This window comes from Gymnodraco acuticeps, unplaced genomic scaffold, assembly GCF_902827175.1.
Source record: "Gymnodraco acuticeps unplaced genomic scaffold, fGymAcu1.1, whole genome shotgun sequence".
Classification (NCBI taxonomy): domain Eukaryota; kingdom Metazoa; phylum Chordata; class Actinopteri; order Perciformes; family Bathydraconidae; genus Gymnodraco; species Gymnodraco acuticeps.
The window spans coordinates 193771-209718 of NW_022990026.1; the positions used below are offsets into that span (position 1 = coordinate 193771).

At 41.9% G+C, this 15948-nt stretch overlaps 1 protein-coding gene across 12 annotated transcripts in view; it reads right to left on the minus strand.

The window, feature by feature from the left end:
• The window catches only part of ryr2a (ryanodine receptor 2a (cardiac)), a 332105-nt gene that overhangs the window by 158422 nt on the left and 157735 nt on the right, over nt 1-15948 (minus strand). For 11 of the 12 annotated variants that reach the window (XM_034214890.1, XM_034214888.1, XM_034214889.1 and 8 more), the window contains 12 exons: nt 14259-14415; nt 13700-13864; nt 13417-13538; nt 10632-10815; nt 9695-9830; nt 9011-9106; nt 8499-8617; nt 7954-8087; nt 2258-2499; nt 1416-1608; nt 731-935; nt 511-615 (listed from right to left, as the gene is read on the minus strand). In XM_034214890.1, the coding sequence (XP_034070781.1) occupies nt 511-615; nt 731-935; nt 1416-1608; nt 2258-2499; nt 7954-8087; nt 8499-8617; nt 9011-9106; nt 9695-9830; nt 10632-10815; nt 13417-13538; nt 13700-13864; nt 14259-14415 (1858 nt within the window). Of the gene's footprint in view, nt 1-510; nt 616-730; nt 936-1415; nt 1609-2257; nt 2500-7953; nt 8088-8498; nt 8618-9010; nt 9107-9694; nt 9831-10631; nt 10816-13416; nt 13539-13699; nt 13865-14258; nt 14416-15948 lie in introns of those variants that run through there. The other variant, XM_034214893.1, reaches the window with a different exon arrangement.

A 15948-nucleotide genomic window follows, 5' to 3' on the forward strand; every position in this document is an offset into this window, starting at 1 on the left:
TGCTAACAACAACAATGCACGTAAGGTCTCTCTCTCGCTCGCTCGGGCCACACACACACACACCCTCCCGGTCCTCCAGATGGCCAGTCGGTGCATGCCGGTGAGAGTGGAAGTGTGGTCTGCCACACGCGGGCGGCAAGAGTGGGGCTGTCAGCATCAGCTTGTAGATGGTATTTTAAACTCGATGCGCTCTGAAACTACGGGGCGGCCGAGGAAAAAAAATACACATGCGTTAATCGCGTTAAAATAATTAGTGGCGTTAAAAAAAATGTAACGCGTTAACTTGACAGCCCTAATATATATACATTTATTTCTCTGCATATGTAACCTTGTGTAGCTTTTACATGTATCTGAATGAATTTAATTCAGAGTTGTTTTGTGTTTAGAGTGCTTATTTACTTATTGAAACCTGAGATCAACATGTGACATTTCCATCAGACAAATATAAAACAGAAATAGGCTTGTAATGAGTGTTTTTTTCCACTGTTGATCTGTCTGTCTGATACTCACTGCACCGTACGTCCAGCCCAGCTCTATCTTGTTCATCACCCACAGTTCATGGATGTTCTCTGCAAGCTTCTCTCTGATCCGCTCCAAGTGAGGGGGCAGCACAATCTACAAACACACACACACACACACCCTAAATGAAGCAGGATGAAATAGCATCTAATAGTAAGGCAATGATTAACATGCTTTGATTTATTTTAATATTTGATTATGGTGTGAATACCTGGCTGGTGTCCACAGGGGTGGGGGTGAACGCTGCCTGGCTCATGGTGATGGTGGGACCCAGCAGGTCTCTGGCTGCAGTCTGGTCCTGACTGGCCTCCAGCTTGAGCTTCTCCCTGGGCAGCACTGCCTCAAAGCAGGGGGCATAACCCGGAGGAGGGAGGAACTTAAACTCCCCATGACGACCCCCCAGGAGGAAACGCACCCTGCAGTGGACAGATGACAGGAGGAGAGATTAGGGTTAAGAAGGGAGTATGATTTCAACGTTGATAAATTGGTTTAATTTAATTTCCTTAACACCAAAGAAGACATGCTGTACAACCACAAAACCAAGTAAGTTCACTTGAATGAATATTGTATAGGCAAAAATGTATATATGTACAAAAAAAACTTTTAGATACAAATACTATATACCAAATGAAGAAATGCACTAATCCCCTAATATAATTAGCAAGAAATAAGAAAATAATTGTTCATCTGGATAATAATTAACAGATGTGTAGCCTATTTTATCCTAAGTGTAAAGGTGAGTATGTATTCTGCAAAAAGTCTGAAGGTAATCTACCGTCTTTTCGGAATCTTTATAGTTTTATGTTTAATGGTCCAACAATATAAACTCTGCCATGAGGGGTGGGAACAATAACTCAATTTGTATTTGGTGTAAGTGTTTTCAGTAAAGCACTGACTTGACTCCTGCAGAGAAGCTGGCCACAGGGAAGAAGAGGCCGTCAGAGTTGAAGTTCTCGAACATGCCTTGAACCGGCTGGCCGTTGATCCTGAAGGAGATGCTGGGCACACTGAGGTCCAGGCAGCAGCTCACCACGTCCTCGGCACTCAGGAGGTGCTGATTGGGTGAGCTGACAGTCCGTGCAATGCTGCCTGCACAGTGAACACAGGTTCACTTTGAGTATGCAACATGTGAGCATCTGAATAATAAATGTACCATTTCAAACCTTCTTTATGGACATCTGTTTGAAAGTCATTTCATGTAAGACCTTTAAACACTGCATCAATAATTTGATCGTTAGCCCTGGGCTAAGAGTAAGCTCAGACCCTTTTTCATGCACACATTAAGAATAACCCAGGGTTAAAATAAACCCAGGGCTATACGGTTTACGTTACTGAGTTAAATCTGCATTTAACTGGAAAAATTCCACCGTATACTATAATCTTTCAGCCACTTGTTTAGTCGATTGCAAAATCTGCAAAAACAATACACCATAAGTGTGGCATAAAATGTGTTTGTGTGAATAATTAACAACAGACTATATGCAGTGAATGCTTTTTCTTGGTATGCAGTTTTATAATTAGCTTTTCCTAAGCTTTTCAGAAAAGATGTCCCCTAGCCAAACCTATTTGTGTTACCGTCATCTCTTTCAATACAACACACACACACACACACACACACACACACACACACACACACACACACACACAACACACACACACACACACACACACACACACACACACACACACACACACACACACACACACACACACACACACACACACACACAGACCCCACCTGACCAGAGATGGAGACCATCAAAGCCATAGGAGTAAAGGTCATCGCCCACCCCGTTGCCCCCCCACCCCTCGCCCCCACTGGGGTAGGGAGCGTAGCCGCTGGTGTTGGCCCAGCCCACTCTGAGGTGAGAAGCCTCCGCTGTGACAAACGGCAGCGCCTGATCCACGATCAGCTCGTAGTACCACTTCCTGTACTGAGCGGAGCCGTCACTGACACCCAGGAAGATGTTGGGACGCATGCTGTAGTGAGAATGAAGCAGATGAGAGACTGTCAATGATCTGACTGAAAATGACCTAAGGATTTGTCGTTGTTCGTTATTTTTGTAGCGTTTTTTTTTTTACTGTGGTCATCATAACCTCTTATTCATTAATATTATCAGAATCAAAATCAGAGTACTCTAATTATCCTGTAGGGAATTGGGATCCATGACAGTTGCTAATACAATGAAACATAAAGAACATTTTATATAAATATGTAGGCCTATATAAAGATAAGAAGTGGAAGTAAGATATGCAATAAAAAGATGCTAAATAAAACAAATATATTTATATCAAACGTGAGAAATAAAATGTTTAATACCAAATATAATGATTGTTTTTAATTAAAAATAATAAGTTAAAGACCAGGTTTAAGATAAGAGGACAGGGCTCGACATTAAGGACTGCCCGATGGCCCGGGGCCATCTAGTATTTAGCCCGGGCAATGAAGCCTCACCTGCTGGTTGCCCGATCGGGCAATCTATTATGCCAGTATCATGCAGCTCGCGGATCCATTAATGAGTGACCCGACAGTAAAACTAAACATATCTATAACTAGTTTAGGTAGTTTGAGAGGTCATTAAAATAGCTACGTGTGATATTCTAACCTGAAGTGTGTGTTTTGTTCCGCTCACCGCTGCATGTGATCATGCAGAGCTGCGTGTCGACTCGTCAGCAGCAGCTAATCTCTCTCCTGTCAGATTAGACTTCACTCGCGTTTATGTCCATATCGATCAGATCCAGCTAGTTCTAGCTAATGATATGACTACCTGCTTATTAAAAGACACCTAAACAATAAGTGTCGCTATGCAACCGGGTGAGGCCACAAAGTATAGCGCAGCATTATGCATTTGTTTACATGCCCACCGGAACCCCGAGGCATTACCAACAGATCAACGCACAATCAACCCACGCAGGACGCGTCTCTTTCTCCACATTAAAGGTGGGGTAGGTAATTTTGGAGAAACCAGGGTTGCGTTCCGATAATCCAAAATCAGCTCCTAAATTCTAACCCTATCTCCTATTCCTTGACCTCTGAGTGAAACGTCACGGGGTTAAGGGATAGTGGATAGGAGAATTCAAAAGGACTTAGGAGAAGAGACTGCGGTACTTTAGAGCAGTGGTTCCCAAACTTTTTGTGCCCAAGGCACACCAAAGGACTAGTAAAAATCTCAAGGCACACCTATTGTGCAAAATAGCCCTTATAACACGTGTTATCACTCATATCATGTAAAATATCTGTAAATGTGCATAATTATTTACTAATGCCAAATAAAATGTGACAAAGACAACTATATTACTCATGAAATATTTATTAACGAAATATTTCAGAAATTAATTTGAAACTTTACCAAATTAGGCTTCATCAAAGCAGCAACACACTCATTTAAACCAGACAGGTCACAACATTAAAAATGAGGCAAAGGAAACTCAGCAGAAATTCAGCACAGAGAACTGTCAATGCAAGGAAGCTGCATTGTCCATGGTCCTGAACTACAAATTATAAATGTAACATTTCAGCAATCAGCATTGAAACATGTGCTATTGTAAATATTTTTTGCCGACTTACAAATTAGGGAGATACATGTGCCTGTTGGGGCGCGCAGCATTTTGTAATCCTTGGTGGCACTGAGGAGAGGGCCACTCGCAAGTCCTGTTCAACAGAGAGCCGTGACCTCCTGTTGTTCTTCATGTAAACCAGAGTAGAGAACGCCAACTCCAGAGATGGGGTCGTTATATATTACATATTACTTTTAAAAAAAAGGTAATATATTACACTACTTCGTTACTATCTACATAAAGTAACTCGTTACTTTACTCGCCGAGCACGTACGAACTGCGCATGCGTGAGTGGCAATAACTTTCCTTACCAGCAGGCGGCGGTAGTGTGTATTTGTCATTCAAAACAGGCAACAACCGGAAGACAGAGAAGAAGAACAGACCGTGATATAAACAAAAAAACATGTGTTCTTTGTAGGTGTTTGTTGAGGTTTGACGTGTTGTTTACATCAGTGGATAACAGCTTCTGGCCTGGACACAGTTTGCACCTCACCGTCACATTCCTGTCTATTCTTCGGACGAACTCAAAATAATGGGCATACCTCCACCCCTCGAAAGTTATCGCTGACTCAGCATGAAATGCAGCACTGCACATGGAGATGTGGACGCGCAAGTCGCGCAGATTACGTACATATAAACCTACAAAGTACTGATATAGTAAATTTAAAAATAATTCTTTTTTTGTAGTTGTATATTGCAATAACAACGTATGGTTGTCACAAAATCCCACGGCACACCCGGACTTGCCTCACGGCACACCAGTGTGCCGCGGCACACCGTTTGGGAACCACTGCTTTAGAGAATCCGACTGCACTTTCACTATCCGAAGTATTTATGATGCGCCAGCGGACGTCATGAATGTGCGTCTGCTGCTGTGGGGAAACTATGGAAACTACAGTTTTCTATACAGCGGACTACAACATGGATGTTTAATAAGAACGAGGGACTACTGTAAACTCATCTAGAGACTCTGCACCGTGCTCTGATGCTGTTGCTTTATGCTTTATGAACGTGGACAACAGAGAAACATATTCTTCATGACCAAAGTTGGAATTGAAATAAAAAAGGAAAGTGAAACTTATGCTCGTCACCCTCTCCCTCCGGTCCATTAATACAAATGATCCCAATACGTATGATTGTATGAAAAGATCTTAAAATCAATACAGATGTATTTATTATAAACGTTAGTCCTTAACATCGATCACTGTGTATATCACCATTCAAACATCTTTTAAAAGTTGAACAAACCCCACACAGCTCAGTAAAGACTATGAAATGTTGACTTTATTTGATCATTTCAGTAAAAACTAACGTTCATATTTCTCTTTTTGATTATAATACTGATGAACGTTCAGAACAAAGCACTTTGGCAATTTACCACATACGTTTTAAAAAGCTTAATAAGCACCGTAACTTTCATGATATCATTTCTCCGTCATAATCGATTGTTTCCGTGAATGGCCGACTGTTGTGATGGCAAATGCTGCGGCTGCAATGCATTGTGGGGCAGCATTTTCTCCTCTCCTTTCGGTTAGGCAGGTCCAGTGGTTCCTAAACTAAAGGAGGTTATAAAGGAAATTTGAAACCTCCTTTCCTTTCATTTGGAGAATTGGAACGGCACTTATCATGGCTGCCAGTGACGTACTTCCGGGTCATTTCACTCCGTTAGGAAGGTTCCTAAGCTAAATGGACTATTGGAATGCAACCCAGCTCGAGTGCGCTACAATTTGAAAATACACAGCCGGAAAAAATCTGCCACTTCCTTACAGAGCCCCTCCTCCAACACACACGAACGCGCACATGACCAATGAGGGCACGAGATACGTTTGTGCACAGATGGAATGCTGACAGGCAGGTAGGCCATCCAGTTACTTTAGCCGGGCCGGCTAAAATGATTGGTCGTGCTTTTTACAGTGCTACGGCTTCCAGAGATGACATTTTTTTATGGATTTTTTGTCAAAGCACTTCAGATATTCATTGCTATCGGCAAAAACAATAGCACATTGCTCACAGAGCCATGCTTTGCCTATTTCCTCTCTAATGATCACCTGACACACCCATCTGATGATGTCATCCTGATTCTTAAAAGGGACCACGACTAGGCACAATGGGCACACAAAGGATAGCCCAGAAAATGCAAACAAGAGTAAACTTAGCTGTAACAGAACACTCCCCGTCTGGCGTGATACACGTCACCCAAATCTCGAACACTTCCATTACCTAGCCATCTGGGGGGAGAAGAGGCACCATCTCTGCAACAGGCCTAAGAAAGAGCGAAGTCCCTCCTGGTTCGATGACCTTCACCTCGACCTGATGCAACTTCCCGTCTTTGTTAGGAAAAGTCTGTGTTGTCAGTCGAAGAGGCCATTCATATCTTGGTACTTGATTTGACTGCCACTTCTTGCATGCTTGAATGATGATATCTGCAGCCTGATTGGATTCCTCAACAGTGAATTCTGCCTCGCAGCAATGCCAGCCCTTACGATAACTGTTCTTTTTTTGGGTTGCCTTGAACACACATGCGATGTGCAAGAGGCGAGTAATAGAAGGAGTGAGTGACTCCCATAAAGAGGACTTGGTAGATCGCTGGGAACCAAGCTGCTTGTGAGCTGTTGCAGTGCTCAAAGTAGACACTTGAAGCCAGATATCTGGGTCTGGACTCGGATCCACAAGATCATAGGTGCTCTCAGAGATACTTGGCTCTGGCTTGGACAAAAACTTGGGTCCAGTCAGCCAGTTAGTGTCTTTTAAATGACCTGGAGCCACCGAATGCGTTGCATGATCTGTGGGGTTCTGATCCGTCGGCACAAAAGGCAAATGGTCCAGATTGGGCACAGTACTTCCAAGGTGGTCAGCATCACAGGAGGTTTTCTCCTCTGAATCCTGAGTGACTTGGAGAATAGGACGCTCTAGTTCTGTGGTTTTCGTGGAGAAGCTGTTGATCGTCAATGGTTTTGTGAGGAATTGTGGTATCTCCTTCTCCTTTTTTCTGTGTGTTTGTCTATCTGTTTGTTTGTCTTCCTGGCTGGGCGTGGTTGACCTACTTTCCGTACTTTCATTCCATGGAATATAACAAAGTGTATCTCGAGCCGGTTTCTCAAACTTACCTACCCCACCTTTAAGTGTTAGACATTATAATTGACTCTTCTTGTCTGTCACATAAGTGGCGCAACTGAAGCGGTATTGCGCTAAAGGGAAATTATTTTGACCGGACATTTTGACCGAAGAGATTTAGATTTGCCGGATCACGGGAACTTTGACGTCGCCATTTTGTGTGCTTCGCGGATGCGCTCGGCTCCTCTCGACTGCTGCTCAGGTCTGCTCGGTCAGCTTCCGGATGAGGAGGCATTCGTTCGACCAACTTACAGTAGATAACATTACAAACATTTTTAATAGGGGTCATAATAGTGTAAATAATGTTTGTTTTGGCAGTTATAACTGAATGTAATGTTTTCTATTTTTTTACATCTGGGAAGGCATTTGCCTTCATCAGATGGAAAGTGTCTTGACCAACAACTTAAGTATTTCTTATAGCAATGCAGGGCATGCAAGCGAGCAAACACAAACAAGAACAAACAAGTGAAATGAAGAATAGAAATTGTACAATATAATATTGTGGTGGTTCATCTTATAATTCAGTCTAGAGAATGCACCAGACAGCATCTAAGACCTGCAAACATCTACATTTTCTAGGGGGAGTCCCCCCAAACCCTTCGTGCGTCATTTCGTCCGCGCGCATTTTTCAGGGCAATATCTATTGGGCTCAGGGCCATCTGTAAATTAGCTTAGATCTCCCAAAATCCTTAATGTCATGCACTGTAGGATGTGTTGTAATCATCTCGTTTTTAGTGTGTGTGTGTGTGTGTGTGTGTATACCTGCTTACGTGGTTGATCAGGCGTGTCTGCAGCAGCAGGTCTCTCCCTGGCAGCAGGTTGTCACAGATCAGGTGCTGGTTGGAGCGCACTGCCACACCGTGACACACACACAGAGAACACAACACATCCAGAACCTGGACGGTACACACAAGCCAGATATGTCAGTGTTTAAAAATACATTACTGTTACAATACCAACACACATACACATACAGCACAAACAGATTGACGTGAAGGATTCTTGATGGATTTGAGTGATTCAGCTCTATTCTTTTGTCTTGAGAAATGTCTGTTGTTATCTGGCCCTGAGTGCCTTTCAGGAATTTAACACAATATTTTCTATTTGACAGAGTTAAGAAACATTACTAAATGTTTAAATCGCTGCTTCTGGCTGCTCTGTTCTTCCAGCTGTGTCCTCTCTGCCTCAGGGTCAGCCCACAGACTGCTGGGAGCGTTTTCACACCACACACGACTATCCATGGGAACTTGTAAAAATAAACTGCACATGTCTATGTACACCAATGCGGATAGAGTAGGTGTCTGTACCTTGTAGTTACGCCCATGCTTGTCCAGCAGAGATATAATGGATTTGATGTGTCCCTCTTTGATTATGTTCAGTGCCTCAGGACTCTCCACCAGCACACAGTGAAGCACCTCTAGTATACCTAGAAGTACAAAATATGTAGAGTAAGAACGACTGCATTTGTACAGAAAGCATTTACAACTAGGGTCCATATTCACAAATCATCCTTAGAACTTTTGACTGGTCAAGACTCTTATATTCTATGAGTAAGTCACAAAGAGCTTTAGTGACTCACAACCTGTCAGCTGTGTGCCTCAGTGTTGGAATGTTGCAATATTATATTGACAATGGACTTTTAAAAGCAAGTTTTTTAAGGAGAAAGAGTAGGTAAGGATCCAATCAGTCTGCAGAACTTACAATCTCAACTCATCAAAATATGTTATAGGGGCTTTCTGCCCCTATAACATATTCACAATAATGACCAGAGTCTTTCACCTGCAACATTATCACTTTTTCCAGAGATATGCTGACCTACCAGAAGAGGCCTCCAGTCTCTCCAGTCTGCTGATGAGCCAGTCCAAAGAGCCAGAGAACTGAGCACAGTTCTTCCTGTTCCCTCGGATCAGTGCAGCTGAGGAGACAGGAGAGGATGATGGTAACCCACAGCACTGCAGACACTTCTCTCTATTCCTATGTCTTTGTTCATCTCCGTCCCCTCATTAAAAAATTATTGATTTTTAACCTAATCTTTCCACTTAGACAACTTCTTATTAATTTAAGTTATATCACTATCAAAACCAGAATACTTTAATGTTCCTGTAGGGAATTCAGTTTCATGGCAGTTGCTCCTTTTAAGAATGAAATAAAATGATAAAATATAAAGTAGAATTAAAACAAACTTTAACGAAACCTAAAGAAAGTTAAAGAAATTAAGTTAGTTAAACAAACATGAGAGGGTAAAATAAAAAGACAATTACAAAACTAAATGTTTTCATTTATTTACTCAACAAACGTTGATTTATGCATAAGAAATTAAAGTACAACGGTAAATATGATATGAATTTCAATTGTATTTATTTTCATTACTTACAGCACTTTGTAAAATCAGGTTAAGGATGGTAAAAATGTGTTGCAATAATGTTGTTTCCAGTGTGTGTGTGTGTGTGTGTGTGTGTGTGTGTGTGTGTGTGTGTGTGTGTGTGTGTGTGTGTGTGTGTACCCAGTAGCTGGTAGAGGGAGTTGAGGATGGAGCTCCAGGCCTCTCCAGCCTCTCTTCCTACTGCCTCAGCAAAATGAGCTGCACTGCTGTACACGTGGAGACGGTCGATGCACTCCAGCACCAGGCTGATCATGCCCTGCACACACACAGAGGATGATGCATTCACTGGCAGATTGTGATGCACATCCTTATGGAAATGATGTGGACAAGAGACACAGAGAGCATGGCAGTACGCTTCACTGTGAAGGCACAGCTGCAGGTAAAGGAGAGAAAGGCTACATTCTGAAACATTTAGTAGTCTTGAGTACTGTCGACACACTGATCCAACATGTGCATGTCCACTGTGCGCTTGAGGAATATAGATCACAGTACAATGGAACACTGTTATTGATGTAAATGACACAGTATCCTTATAGCTCAGAGTTGAGACATAAAGGTTTTATGTGTGATATATTTTAAAATGTTATCTTTAAAAATAACTGATTAAGAAAACTTCCTGACATATATACAGAGAAAACATTGATCCATGATTAAAAGACAGTGACTGTGATAAAACAACCATTTTATGGGACTTTCAATTAAGTGTCAATAAGGGCCGTGTAATGGCATAATCCTAATGTAAAATTCTACTTTGAGTGGAACAGTAGGTTTTTTGTGACCTTGTATAGTTATTAAACAGGTCTTAAAAAGCGGGCGTGTGGTGCAGTGGGTTGAGCGTTGGTGATCAGATCAGGAGGTCACAGGTTCAAACCCCACTGCAGTCAGCATGTCGTTGTGTCCCTGAGACACTTCACCCCAAATTGCTCCTGTGGGGATTGCCCACAGTATTGGGTATGTAAGTCGCTTTGAATAAAAGCGTCTAACAAGTGACATGTAATGTAAAAATAAATCCCACTTGATGGGTCAATTCATGGGTATTTACACACACACACACTACCTCTTCCTGAAAGAGGTTCTGCCGGTTCTTCAGAGCTCTCAGGCGGTTCTGCTTGTCTTCATGTTCCAGATGATCTCCAGGCGGTTGGAAATAGCCAATCAGATCCTGCAGACTCAGACTGACCGAGTCTATTGGAAGATCGAGACTGGAGCCCTTCCCCTTTTTCCTTAATGTGTCCAGACCCCTGGAGCATACAGAGTATTAGAATTCATAGTGCAGTACAAACCTAAATCATGAACATTTTGCCTCATTAAAAATAATTACATTGGGATTCAGATTTTCACCAAAGATCATATATAAAAGAGGTTTATGGAATCCCTATGCAATTTTAAACCATTTCACCTTAAATTGCTGATTTAAAGTCTATACTTATTAAAAGTCCTTAAAGGTGGGGTAGGTAATTTTGGAGAAACCAGCTCGATTGCGCTAGAAACACACAAACACGCACATGACCAATGAGGGCACGAGATAAGTTTGTGCACAGATGGAAGGCTGACAGGCAGGTAGGCCATCCAGTTATTTTAGCCGGGTCGGCCCAGATGATTGGTTGTGCTTTTTACAGTACTACGGCTTCCACTGATGACATTTTTGTATGTATTTATTGTCAAAGCACTTAAGATATTCATTGCTATCGGGATGTTAAGAGCATTCCATGGAATATATCAAAAAGTGTATCTCGAGCCGGTTTCTCAAACTTACCTACCCCACCTGTGACACGGGTTTCCCCCATCATCCAAACCCATCAATTTGAGTAAATATTGTCCCCTTGAAAACCGTTACTGAACTGATTTTGGATATTTGTACTTTGATAACCATTAATCTGCCCTTCAATGTTGACCATTTTCTGGATCTTCTCGGGGATTCTTCAAGTCCCGCCAAATGATGTGTGACGTCATTGCAGGTACAGCGCTCCAGCTGCACCGTTCAGGATCCCAGCATCTGCATGTAAACGCACGATGGCGCACACAGCAGCAAGCTCAGACAGCGATGACAGTTTAATTTTGAACGTGTCTGAGAGCTCATATGAGGCTGAAGGATCGGTTTATGTTGTATCTGTTAGAAGTTTAGGAATTAGGTGCGTCAATATGGGCGATCATACGGTCATGTAGCCAGTGGTGGACTGGGACTAAAAATCAGCCCGGGACTCTCGACCGGCCCACTTCGGTACCGCTAGTAAGTTGTCAACGGGGGGAGTGGGGGATGTGCTAGTGACTTATCCGACCGGCCCATCGGGATTCGTCCCGATGGCCAGTCCGCCACTGCACCCAGCCCAGCCCACGTAAACTGTCAACGGGGGGAGCCTCGCTGCGGGGAAACGGTGGACCTAGTGTCCCGATCGGAGTGGGAATAATAATAATAATAATAATAATTTGTAATCATCATCCTCACGATCATTTAATGTATCATATGTTCGCCGAATTGACATGAAAGCACTGACAAATATGAATATACTGTAGTCAACTTCATTAAAACGTTATTAACGTGCCTAAACTCAGTAATTCACCATTTCTACGCATGACAGCACACTTTGTCTGTGTTTGGTTGTCTCGCCGCACAGTGAAGCATTCCCGCATTGACGTCACTTCCGGCTTCCCCCAAAACTTCAAAATGAGTCGAAGGAATTTCCCCGCGATGTTCGAAATTATTGATATTTATCGGAACGGTATCGCACCTTCTTTTTTAAGCTGACGGTTCGAGATTACTATAGTGTTAGAAATTAAAATCAATGTTTTGATAGCATAATTTACCTTAAACATACCGTCAGTTTAAATGCTGTTTTATACTGAAAAACCAGAAGTTCTTGTGCACAACCAGTTGTTAAGCTTTTATTCTGAAAATCCTTCATGACGACATCCGGGACTACCGCCCATTAGTATCATTAAAGTGGCTATTGACGCCGTTAACATGTATTACATATAAAGTTATGAAAGAGATAAGGAGGAGAAAAGGCATGTGGAAGTAAGCAATGAATGTAAAATGTCGAAATCCTCTGTTTAACGCGATATCGGACACAGAAGAACGAGAGGGGGAAGTCTCCTACGTCACTACAGCTCACAGAGAGGAGGAGCGAACAGCGAGCAAGCGGGAAGGACAAATACTTGTAACCTCTCTTCTGCACGGCCAGCACCTGGAGAGGAAGCTGCAGACTTTCTCTCCTGTCGAACAATATCCTGTTTGTGACTTTACCGCGCCTTTTTTTATTATTAAAGTACCAATTTTGAACCTTCTCAGAGACTCCATTTAGTCTTCTTTTTAAGCTTCTCTTTCCTGGACGCGAGAATAAGAACACAGTTAACAGTAGCCCAATATTTCTTGGCACAACAGTTGTTGGGAGGATGTCACAGGCTCTTTAAGTGAGTTCTGCTGACTGATGTATTATTTCTTGCTTCTTTTCCACATGAGTTGTCTTTTAAGAAAGGAATCTTTGTTGTGACAATTTTCTCAGTTTGCAAGGTGAAGTAAGATATGGTAGAAAATACGTAGGAAGTAGAAAATGTTTTGTCTCAGCATCATGACATTTTACTGCATTAGGTTGAATGTTTACATGTAAATGTCTGCTTTTATGGAAGCCCTGAAAAGCATTAAGAAAAAATATATTCAGGTCAACCGAGGCCAAAATTAAATATATATTTAAGCTTAAGTTTCAGGGTATTAACAATCATCGTGCTTCTTTTGAATTTTAAACCCACTTGCATAACTATTTGCTTCGATAACTCACAGTAAATGTCTAAATGTTATTTTTGACTTTTACTGTATGATTATGATGTGTGTGTGGGTTCATCACCTGATGAAGAGGTTGAACAGGAACACAGTGCTGCGGATGACTCTGGCAGAGCGACTCTCCTCGTGTTGAGACCGAGACAGCGTCAGCCCGTCGTCCATGTGACCCTCATGGTGCATGATGGCCTGAAACAAGAGGACGCTCTCTAAATACACTCACCTCAACTTTAATTATCACACTGAATTTATCCAATTATAGTATACTTAAAAGAAAGTAGAAAATATACTGTAAGACTATTGTTAAAACCTTCATTAAAACCTGCAGTATAGTTGAATGCAACAAGTACCTTTCTCTGTACACCCCCCATGCGTGCACACTTGGCATCAACAGTCTGGTATGTAAGCCACAGGCTGGTGTCAACATGTTGGATGTAACACACAGAGTCACCATATTTAATGTCAGGAACACCCATCCCATCCACCTCCTTCTTCACTCCTGGATCCAGCTTTTCCTGTAGGAGTGAAATAGAGAGGGGAAAAAATTATATAGCAATTAATATGAAATACAACTTAAATAAGAGGCATAGGGCTGCTTTAATGTATCGTTTTTACTATTCAAAATTCCAAATCAGGCTTGGTTGCACTTGACCTTGACTAATACTACTAATAATATTAATAGATTACATTTTTATAGCGCCTTTCAAGGGACCCAAGGCCACTTTACATGGTTTAAGGACAGACAAAAAAACAAGTAGGGAAAATAATAAAGTATAAATAAATAAATAGCAGTGGGAGTGTGATGGGTTAGCGGTCAAAGGCCATGGTGAACAGAGGAGTTTTTAATGATGGCTTTAAGATGTCAAGGGAACATTACGGCCATGACAGTGTTGTGAATGATGACTGTACCTTAGAGGACCTTAAACAGAAGGCTGTAGACTTGACATCAGCTTTCTCTTTGTCCATCAGCAGCAGGGATTTGTCTTCTATCAGACTCAGATACTTCCCTGTGGTCACGTGTCTCAGTCTGAACGGCTGACCCCAGCGGATGTGACTCCCACTCCACCTGGACAGAAACAGTCAGAGATGTAAATACTAAACGTAGAATTAGATATAATATAAATCCAAATGGCTGACACTCTGTTGGGTTTACGATATACCTCCAAGCTTTTTGTTGGTCTCTACATGTTACCTACTACATTTCATAGACACAGGTGAAACTTAAATGAGCTACTAACAGACATTACAAATCATGAATAACCTAGGTCAAGGAAAAAGTGGGCGATTTACAAAATGACGTATAAAACCTCTGCACTCAAGTAAGTTTCATTGAGGCTGCACTTATAAACATGGATCAAATGACAATGTGTTAAGTTGTTGCCGATAATACAAAAACAACTCTGCTCTTTTCATATGCTAAACACCATAGCCCTACCCATTATCAAGGTCAATGGATTCATGCCCTCTGAATGGTTGCAGAGGTGTTTATAGTCAAAGTCATAAATGAATTCCCTAATTCCCTTGCAAAATATACCGCACAATAGCAAGAGGACTGACTTTCTCATCTGATTATCTGCATTGTTTTTTTTGTGTGTGTTTCATTTGTTTGTTTTTTTGTTTTCAGAATGGGATGATCTTATCATTGCCAAAGAAAATGTCCTCTCTATAGCCCTGTGATGTCTGTGGACATGGCAGATTCCATGCTAAGCGTGATGCCGGTAACTATAGAAGTGCTGATGGGGAGCGCAGGTGGTATGCCAGAAATGGAGCCAGAAAAACTGGCAGCAATTCAGAACACTCATGGCATCATGGCAGGGCTAAGAGGAGTGCAGGAAGAGGTCACATATTGAGAGGCCGTCTGACAGGAGTAGAGCTCAGACTGACCTTTAGTTATTGCCACAAATATTCAGTAAATTGTTATCATCTGACAGCCTAGAAACTCTGCTTCCACCCAGCCTGTTTCTAGCAGCAGGCAGCTGTTATAAGCAGAGACAGTTAGCAATACAGCTAGCTGAATAACATAATGGAGCATATCGCTGCTGAAGAGCCAGAACAATCTAATTTGGTCATAATAGACTGCCAATATTCTTTACAATCTTTACAGCCTGTTTTATTTCTCCCATGTGGCAAAAGATAACTATTTCAGTTTTAAATATTGTAGGCCTACTGTATGGATGAATGAAGAACATGTTGCAGAAGCTAAATGAGAAGCCTGGAGGCTAATGTTCCCTAACTCCAGCAAACAGTGCTGTGCAGTCTAGTCACAAATGTTCGCAGCACAGAAGCAGCTAAGCTGCCAGACTTCAGCTCCTTTAAGATATGTACAGATATGTGTCTGCCATGTGTCAAAAACGATCTGTAGTTTGTTTACTTCTGAGTTTTTGTGATTGTGACTTGCTTTATTTACTAGCAGATTAAATTAATATCATTAATTATGACTGGAAGAAATGTTGTTTGGCTATTTCAAAGCCCTGAGATTCTCCATGCTCGATATGTGTCAGAGCTGAATGGAACACTTGGATGGAACAGACCCATTATTAATGTTAACGTCATGTCCATGGGCAGACTGGCCATCTGTAGAATCTGGAAAACCACAGAA